Source organism: Cupressus sempervirens, chromosome 3, assembly GCF_028749045.1.
Source record: "Cupressus sempervirens isolate cs-2001-9-10 chromosome 3, ASM2874904v1, whole genome shotgun sequence".
Lineage (NCBI taxonomy): Eukaryota > Viridiplantae > Streptophyta > Pinopsida > Cupressales > Cupressaceae > Cupressus > Cupressus sempervirens.
The window spans coordinates 1,047,702,981-1,047,718,009 of record NC_143120.1 but is presented as its reverse complement, the minus strand read 5'-3'; the positions used below and the strand labels follow the sequence as shown (position 1 = coordinate 1,047,718,009).

Genomic DNA, 15,029 nt, shown 5'->3' with positions numbered 1-15,029 from the left:
GGCTAGAGTATTCTAAATTTTGAATATCTCCTATATTATGGAATATATAGACCAGTAGTAATGTGTAATATTCTACTTCCGAACAAATGAGATACCAATCATAGTCAGAAAAATCATTAAGCATCATATCAATATATAAGTATGTTGTTTGCCTTATAGCTAAGTTACACGGGTACCCCTCCCCCCCCTCCGGACCTCGACCTGGTTCGAACCGGTTCGAGATTCTGGTCCAGTTCAACCAAGGTTCGCCCAGGGTTCGATTTTCGAATCCTGGTTCGAACCCGAACGGACCAGGCTGGGAAAATCGAACCAGGTTCGAACCCAGCCAAGAACCCGCCCACGGACGTGGAAATAAAGTTATTTATTTGCATTTTTTAATAATTTTTGGGGTCCACGTACACTAAAAAGGTGTTATGAATTGGTTTTTTGCTCTCTCATAGTCATTTGTTGTTTCTAAATAGGTTGTTTTGCCTTGAAGGAGAGCACATAAGTTTTTGAGCAAGCATCCGGTTGTGCAAGGAGGAGTTTGAAGATTGACTTGTTAGTGTTCCTGAAGTGTTTGTGCATCATTTATACACATTTGCAAACTTGCAATGGCTGGAAAAGGACCAAGAGGTAAGATCTTATTCCATTTACTATTGTTTTGTTCTAGTTTTTCCAAATTTTTTTCATTTCTCTTTCAATCTTCATATGTTCTAAGTTCTTGAATCTTTTCCATTATTTCAAAATTCGTCATTTTCTTGCATATAGATTATGAACATATATCTAATTATTAATTTATTGCCATAGGGAAAGGTTCGAAAGTAATGTCATCTACCTCTTCATCAATAGGCAACACCGAACAAAGAATGGAAACCAACTCTGATTCTCCTCTATGGAAGTATGTAGACATTGTAAAACCCACTCCAGGAGGTGGTGCATTCCGTTGGAGATGTCGAGGATGTGATGTAGAAAGAAATAGTTCTTATTATCGTGTGGTAGGCCATCTATGTGGTTATACTGGAAGAGGAGTCAAGAAATGCCCTGGCAAAAATGGTGTCCCTATACCAAATCACACCGTGTTAAAATATATTGAAGAGCATGAGGCAGCAGAAGAGAGAGAAGGACACAGGGCAATAGAACTCGGTAGTAGTAGCAATAAAAGTAAAAAAGCTAAGGGAATGCAGCCCCCCTCAGATGTTATTGTACAAGACCATCCCTTCTTCAATACTACAATGGACACTGACACTGAATCTGTCCCCATTGTACACAAAAGAAAGGGGCCAATAGAAACTTCTTTTCAAAACAAGGCCCGGGATATTGCTGACATTAAGGTGGGAAGATGCCTCTATGCAAATGGGTTGTCTTTTAATGTTGTCCGCTCTCCGTTTTGGAAGGACATGTTGAGGGGTGCCAATGAAGCTCCAAAAGGGTATTGTGGCCCCGGTTATGAGAAAGTGCGCACCACCTTGTTGGATGATGAGGTCCAACGGGTTGAAAATCAATTGAAGCCCATAAGGGACTCATGGGTTGAGACAGGGGTGACAATTGTTTCAGATGGCTGGAAGGATTCTAGGAACCGTCCCTTGATCAATGTCCTTGCGGTGTCCCCTAAAGGGGCAATGTTTCTGAAAGCGGTGGATTGTGAAGGCAAAGTAAAAGATGGGCCATTTATTGTTGATATCTTAATTGAGGCCATTGAACAAGTGGGTGCAAGAAACGTTGTCCAAGTCATAACAGACAACGCAAAGAATTGTAGAGCAGCAGGTTTGTTGGTTGAATCATGATATCCACATATCTTTTGGACACCTTGTGCAATCCATTCACTCAATCTTATGCTACAAAAGATTGGGAACCAAATTGAGTGGATCAAAACAGTGTATGAAGAGGCTGAGGACATACAAATGTTTGTCACAAACCACCACATGACTCAATCTCTTTTCAGGAACTACTCAAAATTGGAGCTATTGAAGGTAAATGAACTTGAACTCAAATTAGTAATTTAATTTTTAATATTTGACAATTTCTGATTTTTCATATTTTACTTGTGCAATTGCCAATGTGTATACTTTTCTTAGTTTTCTAAAATATGTATCTAATAGTTGTTTTTTGCTCTAATTTATGTCACAGGTTGTTGAGACCCGTTTTGCATCACATATAATCATCTTAAGACGACTTGTGCAAGTGAAAGATGCACTTCAAGGTATGGTAATCAGCAACAATTGGGGTGTATGGAAGCAAAAGAACACTGAAAGGGCAAACAAAATAAAGGATAGGCTATTGGCTGACTCATGGTGGGAACGTGTGGAATATCTCCTTAAGATCATCGAGCCCATTATGAGCATGCTTAGGTACACTGACATGGATAGGCCTTGCCTTGGAGAGATCTATGATGGCATAGACTCAATGATTGAGAAGATCAGGCAAGTTATAAATGAGCAGGAGCAAGATCCACAAGAGACCTTTTTCAAACAAATGCAAAAAATTATTGATGAAAGATGGAACAAAATGACCACTCCATTACATTTGCTTGCCTATGCCTTGACCCCCAAATACTATAACTCACAATATTGTGATCTACCAGGAAGGTTGCCACCATACAGAGATATGGAAGTGTCTGACGGGTACCAGGCAGCATTTAGAAGAATATTTCCTGATGATGATATAAGAGATGTAATCATGGATGAGTTCATAGCATTTGTCAATGCTACAGGTCTAAGTAATGATGCTCTTCATCATCGGTTCAAGAAGCATGCTCATGGTTGGTGGTACCTCCATGGCCAAAAATTCCGAACATTGCAACCCCTTGCAATCAAAGTTATATCACAAGTAAGTTTTATTTTTTTTTAAATTAGCTCACTTTATCTTCAAAAGAATTTTTTAATAAGATTGAATTAATTCCTTTTTAATTGCCTACCCTATGTTGTCTTTATAGGTTGCTAGTTCTTCTGCATCAGAAAGAAATTGGAGCACCTATTCTTTCATCCACTCGGTGAAGCGCAATAGGTTGCAATCAAAAAAAGCCGAGAACCTAGTATTTGTGCATAACAACTTGCGCCTTCTTTCACACAAGAGTCAAGAATACAAAGAAGGGGAGACAAAGAAGTGGGATGTAGATGCAGAGATTGCGGACTTGGATGCTTCCACTGCTGCGCTTACAATTGATGATTTTGATAACTTTGATGCCAATACCATTGTTGATTCTGCTGCTGATCCCATTGGCCTTGGTGCAAGTAATAGCGTAGGCGAAGAAGGAGGAGATGAAGAAGAAGATGAAGAAGAAGAAGATGAATATGAAGAAGATGAAGATGAAGAATGAAGAACTTAGAACTAGAAATTCAGAATTTTAATAGATTTTCATTCTATTAGTTACTGTTAAACATTGAACGTGAAACAATGACACTTGAACTTGATATTTTAAATGTTTTGAATCTTTCATCTTTGATGTTGAAGTTGATTGAATTATGTTACTATATGATGGTATGCTCACCATGATACATTGATATGTTATTGTTTATGCTGTTTTAAAGTTTTAAATGTGTTTATGGTACTATGCTACATTCTAATTTTAACTCATGCTTCATAAAAATATATATATATATATATATTTATAATTTTTACATGTTTTTGTACTAACGAACCCAAACGAACCCAAACCCCTTTCCAAAATTTCGTCAAACCAGCGAACCGGTTCTCGAACCCGAACCCGGAACCGAACCACGAACCGACAACTTAGCCTTATAGCAATCCGACATGTTGCTTATATTTAAATCTCTCTCTCTTATTCAAATTGATTTAGTATATCTATCTCCTTAAATATTGATACTAATGGAGTAAAAGAAGAGTTAAGTTTCCCCATTGTTGCTTCAGACACAGGAAGAGAAGATGGTTGCCTAATCTTCAATGACCTATCTTAGGCATACAAATAGGAAGATATAAGCTACTTTGAGCCTTAGTATTCTAGGCTCTAGCTTTTACTTTGATATATATTTTTAACTTTTGATTCCATGGATTTCATATTCCATGAATATTGTAGACATTTTCTATTTATTTATTTCACATTCATCCAGGGTAGGGGAGGAGATAATTGGAGTGGGCCCCTAGGGTTGGTGCGAGGAGAGTTGGTGAAGTAAAAGCGCGAGGCCGGAATTCTACAATCAGATCAAATGGATAAGACTCTATTAAAACAATAATAGCAAATTATTGTTTCATATAGAATTGGGCATGTTACATCTATAATCTCGAGCTTGGCCCATTTTATAACAATAATGCCCAATTATCTTGTTCCAACCTATTCATTCATGTAACTCTAAACGATCAAAGGGCTATCAAACTCAAACCAACCTCCAACAAAACTTAGGGCATCAAACCTCTTTCTTGCAATACTGACTATTCCAATCCCAAAGTTGCAGCACACCTCACCTAGTTTAGTTCACATTTTAGTTTAACATATTTCCTTCAGAAATTTGCATTTATACATATGTGATCAATGTAAACTTAAGTATATGTGCAAAGTAGCTTCTATTTATCTCAATTATTGCGTCTTTGATGTTAGTTGACTAAATGATGCATGAAAATAGTTTAAATCCTTGAAAATCTTTGAATTTCTTAGGTTTTTCAATTTGTCGAGTTTGGACGTTGAGTTTGAGTCCAAGTCCAAAACCAGCTTGCCGAGTATGAGACAAGTCTAAGTCTTGTACCTATGCCTATGACCCCACTCTGATACTACTTTAAGGGAGTTGAGCTGGCCATTTCTCCCAAAAGATGCATATGTCTAGGAAACCACTACTATCCCATTTAAGGACCTCACATGACGCTCTAAAATCATGTCACTGATCCCAAGGGGATATGCTAAACACTTATCAACAATTGCATCCTTCCCAGAGAGAAACATCGACTAGCATATAATTATTGGAATGTATGCAGATTTTGGAGTAGTGTATGCAAAAAAGAGGGAGGAATTGAACTGAATAATTTTGTGAAAACAGTTTGGGGTATCTAAAGAATAGTGTGAAAAATTGGGTGAGAATATAAAGGAAAGATATAATGATAGTGAAACATTAGGACCACCAAGAGGACAATGTTGTAGATTTAAAAGAATTTTCCTGTAAAGATGAGAGACCATGTGAAGGCCAATGTTTAAATTAAATTTGAAATATTGTGATGCAGACTTTTTATATTTTTTGTGTTGATTTGAATCAAATATAATCAAGATTTTATTGTATTGCAATATATATTGTGTTGATTGTAGCCAGGGAACTTTCCACTTGCATCAGTATTTGCATACTTGGTTATGTGGTTGAATAAACCTTTATTGAATCCTTTGATTATTATTGGATTAAAGAGGTTTGTCCACATACACAATTTCGCATAGGTTTGCATAGATTTATACCCCTTGGACACTAGTGAAGAAGGAAGTAGAAAACTATTCTTCATTGGTAACTCTTAGACTAGCCTCGCCAATATTCATTGACAACAACTATCCAATCCACACAAAGGTGTGGAAAACTTTTATTGAGATAAAATTGTGGATACCAATTTTTTCTTCAAAGAAGCCAATGTTTTTTAGGAACTAGTGACATCCTTGGAAAGCTTGACCTCTTTTGTGCTTTGAAGGTGTGATGAAGAAACTTTTAGGCATCACTGATTTGATCCAACTCTTAGTCTGTACTCTAATCTTGGTCACATAACAGCTCCAAGCAGGTTGAAGCCAAACAATGTGGCACTAAACCCCAACACTGCCATCTATATGGACCACCAATTTTCCAATCAGCATGCAAGCCAGTGGTTCAGTCAATATCCACTGATCACAGTCAATATACTGTGCACAAGGCTGTGGCACAGGTTAGGCTCACGAGCAGGCCTCACAACAAACAATGCCACACATGTCAGCATTATGATGGTTGGCAGCTCATCCAAAGACACCACGCGTCACATATTTGAAACCATTTTGGTAAATCAACAAGAAATTAAATCATCAACCATTCAAAGACAAGAAAAAGTTTAATTGATAGCTCATAACTGTAACAACATCTCTCATATAGTATTTGCCTATAAAAATGTACTTGGCCTCTGATATCTTTAGGCATATACTCACTAAAATTCTAGGCAGGCGAATTGGCTTATAATTTATAAGATGTATTGTATTTTGTTGCATGTTATAACTCATTACTTTAGCAGCTACATTATTTGGTTATCCACCATGCCACCATCATGTGCCCTGTAACGTACACCAACCATAAAGCTTCCAAAGATCCTGTCGGTTTCCAACTCTCTTTCCACCATATTCTAAGAGATCAATTAGATAGAGTTTATATTCAACTCATTTGTTGTGAAAAACAAAAAAACTATTAAGAAAATTGATAAGTAGGAAATTTCAAGCCTGGCATAACATCCATTTTCTTTTGCTGCTGAAATTTTGTGCCTCGCAATTTTCATTTGGTGTGATAATAGGATATTCTCTGTAAATCTTAACTGTAAATTAGGCCTGTATCTTGAAAGACCACTTCTCTCAAATCTGAGCATAAGAAGGAAGCCATGGCCTCCAGCTCCTCTACAAGCTATTTTTGCTATGTTCCCCGGGGACGCGTCCCCCCCAAAAAACCAGCGTTTCAGGGACGGGGACGTCCCCGTCCCAGAAACTTCATTGGGGACTTGCATCCGTCCCCAATTTTTTAACACACAAAAACTTTTTAAAATGTCACTTTTGCCGTCCCCCGCCGTCCCCAAAATTGGCAAAAAAAACTGCCGTCCGGGAAACCTGTCCCCGTCCCAGAAACTTGGGAGAACATAGTATTTTTGTGAGCTATCAAGTCAGCTCTTATGCAATACAGATCTGTATGGTTCAGGGAGAAATTGTGGCTGACTTGAAGATGAGATAGGTAAGGACTTGGGCTGTAGGCAAGAAAGTCAACTGTACCATAAAACTTAATGCATTGTTTGTATAGATTTGCTTCAAAAGGCACTAAATGTTCACGATATCAGATTCCTAATTCCAATAAATATAAGAAAACAACATATTAACAGACCGTATCCTATAAATTAAAATTTGAGAACAAGCCTAATTATGACTATGATGATTTAGATGCTTAAAGTACAACTCTATCATTTTCATATACCTGTAGAAATTCATATGTAATGATCCACACATCAAAGCTGATATAACTGTACAAATATTGAGCAATGATGTAAGGGATATCTGCTTCTCTGAAACATCTGAAGATAGCTTTCCAAGTAAACAGGATTCCATCTCAATTAAAAGGGGATCCCTCAATGATTCAGGAAGTAGAATGCTCGAGGTAAGTATCTCATTTGACTCCTAGGAAATAAATCACTGATCAAATTAGTAAATACCCATATGTAAGACAATGCTCAAATCACAGTACCATTACTTTGCATACCTCATATATCTGAATGGAATTGTGAATCCCAGAAGCTGCTAATAATTGCTCAGAATGGTCTAATACAAGCAACTGATCTTCTTGGGCTTTCTCTTCCTCATCTAGCTACAAATATATAGAATTACTGATCTTAACAAGCTTTGCATAAGCATCAACATTCATATTTTGGACAAATTTGGAAACAACTCATCAAAATTATATTTACATCCTGTAAAATGAACTGAAAATGTACCTCTGCCCAGTCTTCCATTTTTCTGAAAATATGCATTTTCACCAGCTTGACAGGATCGTGTTCTGAAAATGAGAAAGAAGGGACACGACCAACACAAACAGAAAAGATCGCACTAAAAAACATTACAGCCAATTCTTTACTTGTCCCAAGTTGATCCTGTCAATGAAATCAGATCAAACATATATTTGTGTGTAAACAGATTTGATAAGTGAAGTAAATATGATACTAAGAGAACTAACGTATAGAAGATGGAAGGTTTACTAAAATGTATATAACTAAAATACAGTTCACCCTTTACATGAAGTATTTGCCTTATTACAGACAGCAAGCATAGTCAAGACTCAGATAATAAAAGAAATTTTCATTCCAGAGATCACATACAAAACAAATACTATTTCTAAAAGTTATTTACAATCACCAAAAATATCGCTCACCTCTACACAAAGCATTAGCTTTCTTAAAAACAGCAAGCATGGTAAAGACTCTGTATAATGAGAAAATTCCATTCCAAATATAACATACAGAGCATATTCTGTTCCTACAAGTTCCTTACAATCACATAAATAGCTTTCACTCCACAATCTCATCAAGTGATACGGAAAAGCATTTCAGCATTTAATATCTTAACATATGCTTTCATAATAAACATCAAGTAAAATGGGTTCATTTTCAGTATAGATATAAGGTATGCGACAAGGTTCATGTTTGTGATTGAATTTAGCAAAGAACAATTTAGGAACAAACTCATCAAACTTAAATAAGTGGGAAATAACTTAAGATTGAATTTGAATAATAAATCACATTTCCTTTTAATTTAAATAAGATAACTACACTTGAGTAAATTTAGGATATTAATAAAATTAGAAATAGTAAGATTGAAATAAATTTTAAAATCAAAACCTGATTTAAATATATTAAATTTAATAATTATATACTTATGAATACAATTGATGTTTTTTAATTTAATAATAATAACACCACTGTATAGTTTGTTTTGTCTCTGCATTGACTCTTTTACCCATCATCTACATTTACTTTAGCTTTCTCTTTAAATTCAAAAGATTCGTTCTGTGACAAGGCAGCCAAGCAGGCATAAGTGAAACAGAAAAAACAAACTGGATGAAGTAAAAGCCACATGTAAAACAAAAAAAGCAAAATATTCACACATAGAACATCTTAGCCATCTCATCCATCAGGATCATCCATTGACGGCGTCCTGCGTGGCTCCATAACCACTGGACTAGGTTAGAAACCCATTCTAGTTTGACAAAGGCCTCAGTAGTCAGCTCCAACACCTTTGTTGAGGTCAAGGTCAAGATTGACTATCTCAACTTGTTCTCCATGTCAAGCTTCTTTCTCTAGATCACCCTCACTGGGAAAGGTCCACTTAAAAAAATGGTCAATTATCTCACTAGATATCATATGCAATCCCCTTGACCTATAATGCATCCATTAGAGACCCAAAACATGTTTTTCATATTAGATATATACTGCATCTCTAATTATCCTGGCACGCCTTATATTATGTATAGCCCATGCATTATTCACTTAGCTTTGACTAGTTGGATGTTAGTTTTTAGTACTTATGAACAGTTGTATCTCTTTGGCAATTATCAAGTGTGCTTTATAAAGACTTTGCAAGTCAATGAAAGCAAACTGATTTTTGATTGATCATTGTTGATCTACTACAAGAACTTCATGAGAATAAAGGTATACTTTGATAATGTTATCTCATATGCCTATGCATTTCTTTTCATTATTTCTAGTTCTAGTTTAATCAAAATTAAGAGGCAACACTAGCATTGTTGTCTTAAAGAAGTTTGGTTTGATTTAAGATAATTCATGCTTTAAAGCTTCAACAAAGCCAAGACGCGGCCAGTCATTAGGACCAAAAGATCAAATGATCTCTAAGGTTGGTAAAGCAACGAGAACGGAGAAGATGATCTACAGGAGGTAAATGAAGGGACTCTAGTAGTATTCAAATCAGTGAAAATATTTACAATCATTAAGTATTGAACCACTTTAGATCCAACAAAAGAGAACATGGGATGCGCACATGATTTTACATGGAAACCTTTGCAAGAAAACCATGGAAACATATTGCTTTTGTAAAGAGCTTTTGTACAACTTCATAGGCACCAAACCTCACCAGACATCAATCCCCTCCACTTAGCACAAACTTGACAAGAGACTCCAATCTCCCGAATAAGGCTCTAACACCAGATCTTGCAAAACTTAAAATAGAAGGCACCTTTAAAATGCAAAGTGTTCATTGTGTAGTTGGATCTGCCTTAGATCCCCTTCAAGGAATTCAACAAAATCTGCTTTAAGCTTCTGAAAACTCCGCTCAGATCTGCAATAATGTTTTTCAATAGCTCTCAAATCTGGAAAATACCTTCACAAATTTCAACCTTAGGTCTGCTCATTATGTCTGAAATAAGCCTTAAAAATCTACTCACAAGGGGTCCTTAAGTCTGATTAACATCTGATGCAAATTAGTCTTTTTTATTCTGCTATGAAATCTCTTTAAAATCTGTTTTTCATTCGAATAATATCCAACAAATGAACCCAAAGCTCCTATATTTATACCCTTCCCAGACAGTCATTCCCCAAAAGACATGCCTCCTAAAAGAGGTCAACCAAGGCAGGGGAAAGTATTTATTTTAAATTAAAAACACCCTCATCAATTGGGGCGCACAAATTCCCTAAGTTGGCTGGATCAACAAATAAAATTTGACTTGTATTGCTTTGAGAATTCTTGTTCCAAGAGGACTCAGCCCTATTTAGTGAGAACAAAATGGTTTATTTTATTTTATTTCCTCTAAAATAGGGCGCCTAACCCCATCGACCTAAGCATTTAAAAAACCCTTTATTTCAACCCTTCGCCCTTCTAGATCAGCCAAAACAGCAAAAAAATTATTTTTATTTCCTTCAAGGCAAGTCGGCTAGCAAAGACCTTTGTGATTATCAATTAGGCTTGTCCGCTAATTACATCCTACTACATTCAGATCAGTTTGTATCTCATATCCTTTAGCATCCTTTGGGTAGTCTACTTAATCCCTATCATTTATCCTTGCTGACTTTACATATGACTCTTCAAAATATAATATCAACTTTTAGATTATCAATTAAGGATGCTTGACACTCGCAGTTGCCCATATCAATGGGCTTGTCTTCAATAAATCATTGGTATGCCATTTTATAAGATATCCATTATTTTATCATCAATAAATATTTTATCTTGTCTAACTACCGATTAGACTATCCTTTAATCTTTCAATGTTAATGATAAGTGTATTTTATGATCATATCCAATAACTCTTTCTAACATTTGTTGATCATTAATTGTTTGAGTTCGATATTTATCCCTTCATAGAGATCATTATTTAATTTCAGGGACTATCACCATCAATGTTGTTCATTAATGGTGTCGATTGCTGGCCACTTGTAATCTTGTTTAGCGCTTGGAAATCCCGATAAGACTTTATTCATAAATGGTCTTCAATCCTAGCATAATATGGTTGCTATATCCTTTAGAGGTATCAAGTACATACATGGGGCATTTGTATTACCATTACGATTGTTCTACCGGTGCTCTTGAGTAGGTTCATGACTTATGATCATCATGCATGCATAAATCTAATGCTTCTTAGTATTAACCAGTGCTTATCAAACATTTTATGATTGGTAGTTATCAATCTTATTTCTTCTTCCCATAGTTCACCTCATACAATCTGCTTGTAACATATTTGTTGGTTTCATAGTTAATTATATCTTCTTCAGTTCTCTTTCCTTACTTCAAACGTCTATAGTAATGGATCTTTCGAACACTTTAAAAGGTTGTATCTCTGAGAGACTTCACAAAATTTAAGTACTTAATTGTCATGATGTGAAAAGGATGGGTGAATTACATGGCATAGTGTGCACTCACAGGCTTAGAGGTTTGCTCTCCGTCAAACTCACGTTCTTGCACATTGGCAACATTTGTCTAGAGGATTGTTACATCCCAATTTTTGACCTAATTTAAAATATAGCCATTGAGGTTCACATGAAGTCAACTGAGAGTTAATTTGTTATAATCTTGTGAAATGGTAAGATGGTTAGTCGTTATAATTTCATGTGAAGATAACATGCTAGTTGATTATTTATCATGAATTCATGGAATTGAAAAGGCGGTTAGCCGTTATGATTATTTATAACTTGTTATAATAATATGATTTAACTGCGGGGAATTTCTTTGTTGGAAGCACGTCAAAGGGGTGGAAGCATTGTCAAAAAAGAATTGGGCACAGGAGCATCACCATCACTGGGCAAATGGGTTAAGGACCTAGCGACTTGAACATCAGGATGCAATCGATGAAACCGCATGAGCTATTAAATAAATAATTTAATTAAAATAATCTAATTAAAATTTAAAATGTACCTCAAAAGATTTTAAATGATCTTTCACCATATTATTATAATATGTATGTTTATACGTACATATAGATATAAAAATGAAATGGCACCATTATATTATAATAATACAATAAAATGATGTCACCACATTAATATATTTACATAAACGTATGTAAATATAGATTATAACAATAATCGAATTATAACTTTCCAACTTTTCTTCCATCCTTTTATTTTTCTTCTTGATTGTAACCGATTAAACACTTGGCAAAATAAATTGACAAATAATCTTTTAAGTTACGAAAGCCAAGAAGTCACAACTATTCCTTTTAATTTGAAGCTGTTTATAGAGGTGGATATCCTTTTAAATACACCCAATTACCTTTCTCAAAGATTGGCTTCCTTTATTATTCCGACTTCTCCATTAACTCCGTCTTCTTTTGCTCATAGTTTCGGCTTCATTCACCAGTAAATCTCTGCAAACTCCATCCGAAAACTCTGCAATTTATAGCAGCCTCTTTCTTGCTTCAAGTCTGTTATATATATTGTTCTTCCTTGCTGGAGTTGATAGTTTCATATACGCACTGTGGTTACGCCTAAAGGAAAACCAAAGAAGTGCAGATACAAAAACATTTAGCAAGATCCAGACACCTGACTTTTATATGTTTCATGCACCTGACTATCTTCTGCTACGTTTTCAGTCTTCTCTCCGCCCTCCATAACACCCGACTTCCAGATATTTCATGTGCCGAATCCACTGTTATATCAATCTGCACTTTCCATTCATAAGCAGCGCCTTAGAACTCTGCCATATGTGATTCGATCATCACTGAAAACTAAGTATCTCTGCATTTTTTATGCTAACACAGCAACTGAAGGAGAGCTGGATATCAAGTCGAATTGCAAATACTTCAGGACAGACCCAAACTTATATTAGGTCATGTGAAAAACCATTCCAGATCAGATTATCCAAGTTATGTGGAACACCCGAATCCAATGTTTTACAATCTCTTTTTCATGAACAAAGGGTGTAATAATATCGAATTTCATAGCAGTAAGCTACAGTATTTATCATGATGATATCTTTTTTGATTTTACAGATTTGATTCTCTTAATTTAGATTTGTTCATGGCAAGTGAGAGCCAAGTAACCATAATATGAATCCATAAATCATTATGTCAATGGAGATTAGAATTAAACAATAATTTCTACAATCATTAAGAACGTCCTTTCCAAATCACGGATTGTGATAAGTTGGAATATATATATATATACATATATATATATATACATACATATATATATATATATACATACATATATATATATATATAAATACATATATATATATATATACATATATATATATATATATATATATAATGTTCATGAATTAGTTGAGAATCATCAAACAGAACTGATTGCTCTGAGATCCAAGCACCTGGGATTCACTGGTTGTATAGCCATGGAAAAGGTAAAGAGGTGAGATGGGGTTTGCAATGACATAGAAAATTTAAAAAATCAGATATGATACATTAAATCTGGAATAATATCATTTAATGGCTCATGCATGATCATGTTATTGTAATTCTTGTTGTCAAGTCGAGTGGTGATATTAGATACCAAGATGCTCAGTGGATGACAAGATGTTCCCTCTCTATTCCGAGTAGGAAGGGCTTTTCTCCTCAGAGATTGTGTGGGGATAAGTTATGGTATGAGGTTGGGTGGTTAAGCCCCTGACAATGTTTCACCTCTCCACAAGATGTCAAACATGCATCAGATAAAGATAAGCTATACTTCAAACGTTTGTTGAAAAACAGGTATTTTTACTTTTATGATGTTCAAATAAAAGGTAAGATTAATTAGGTTGTATCATCATTACAGTTATTTCTTTAAATGAAAGCAATTATTTTCGTCAATATAATTGGTAACCAGTTAGATTGGTTGATCTTCTAACTAAACATGAAATATATCTATATGATTGTTATTTTAGATTTTCATAATGATTATGAGCTTATCTTCTAATCTTATGTTAATGCCACAGTTTAGCAATTGGAAGGAAAGGAATGATACAATGGTATCTGAAGCCCTAAATGATACTATGGTATTTGAAGCCCTAAGTGATAGAGTGGTATCTGATGCCCTAAATGATCCAATGGTAATCGATACCCTAATTGATACAGTGGTATGTGATGCCCTAATTGATATAGTGGTATTTAACGGTAACTGTCATTTAATTTTGATATAGCGCTACTGGATGGTAGTCGTCATTTGATATTGTTATAGTGGTATTCGTGGACTAACCTGGGTGGTTGCAGAAGCATTCCTAGATTTATTTCGATCTCAAATTCCATGGTATGTAGATTTTAAATTCCATGGTAAATTCTTTGATGGTGTTTTTCAATTCTTAGTTAAGAAATTTTGTTTAACTATTTTTAGCCATAAATCTCATTCACATGAACATGACTAACATAATTGTTTTCATATGAAAATAAAGTAATAACTACATTTCTTTGATATGTTAGTTGATAGTTAACACCCGAAAAAAGTGGTTGTCACACGGATCTCATCCCTTTCAAAGGTGAAGTGAGCACATTGTCCAGTGTTCCATCATTTAATTGGTTGCAAAGTAGTGTAGATATAAAAGTGACTCAATGGTGCGCTACGGCAATATGATGCCACGTCTCCTGGGGCTGCCGCAATCTATCGAGCAAAGGCAAAGCTTAACACAAGCCCACAGTATCAAGATGGTGTGATCCAATTTCAAGTGCAAGACTGCAGACTGTCAACGCGTAGAGCTGACTATTCGTTGCAAGGTAAAGAGCATTCCTTGATGTTGTGTTATGATATGTCCACATCTCCCAATGCATGCAAAACATTTTCGAAACCTAGTCAAAACAATCAAAACAACTAATCTTTTCGTCACCAACTATAATCAATAGCCCACATTTAAACTTCTAAACAAACAGTTGCAATCGTGTTCAAGCATGCAAGCAATAATAGTAAGGCGACTCTTACTC

At 35.3% G+C, this 15,029-nt stretch overlaps 1 protein-coding gene across 9 annotated transcripts in view; it reads right to left on the bottom strand.

Annotated features, from left to right (window-relative positions):
• The window catches only part of ATM (Serine/Threonine-kinase ATM-like protein), a 427,822-nt gene that overhangs the window by 305,604 nt on the left and 107,189 nt on the right, over positions 1-15,029 (bottom strand). For all 9 annotated transcript variants that reach the window (XR_016362919.1, XR_016362920.1, XR_016362921.1 and 6 more), the window contains exons 19-21: positions 7,612-7,767; positions 7,380-7,484; positions 7,098-7,297 (exon numbers count right to left, since the gene is read on the bottom strand). Coding sequence is in view for 6 of the 9 variants with exons in the window: in XM_089822957.1 (XP_089679083.1) it covers positions 7,098-7,297; positions 7,380-7,484; positions 7,612-7,767 (461 nt within the window). In the remaining 3 variants the exon portion in view is untranslated. The remainder of the gene's footprint in view (positions 1-7,097; positions 7,298-7,379; positions 7,485-7,611; positions 7,768-15,029) is intronic.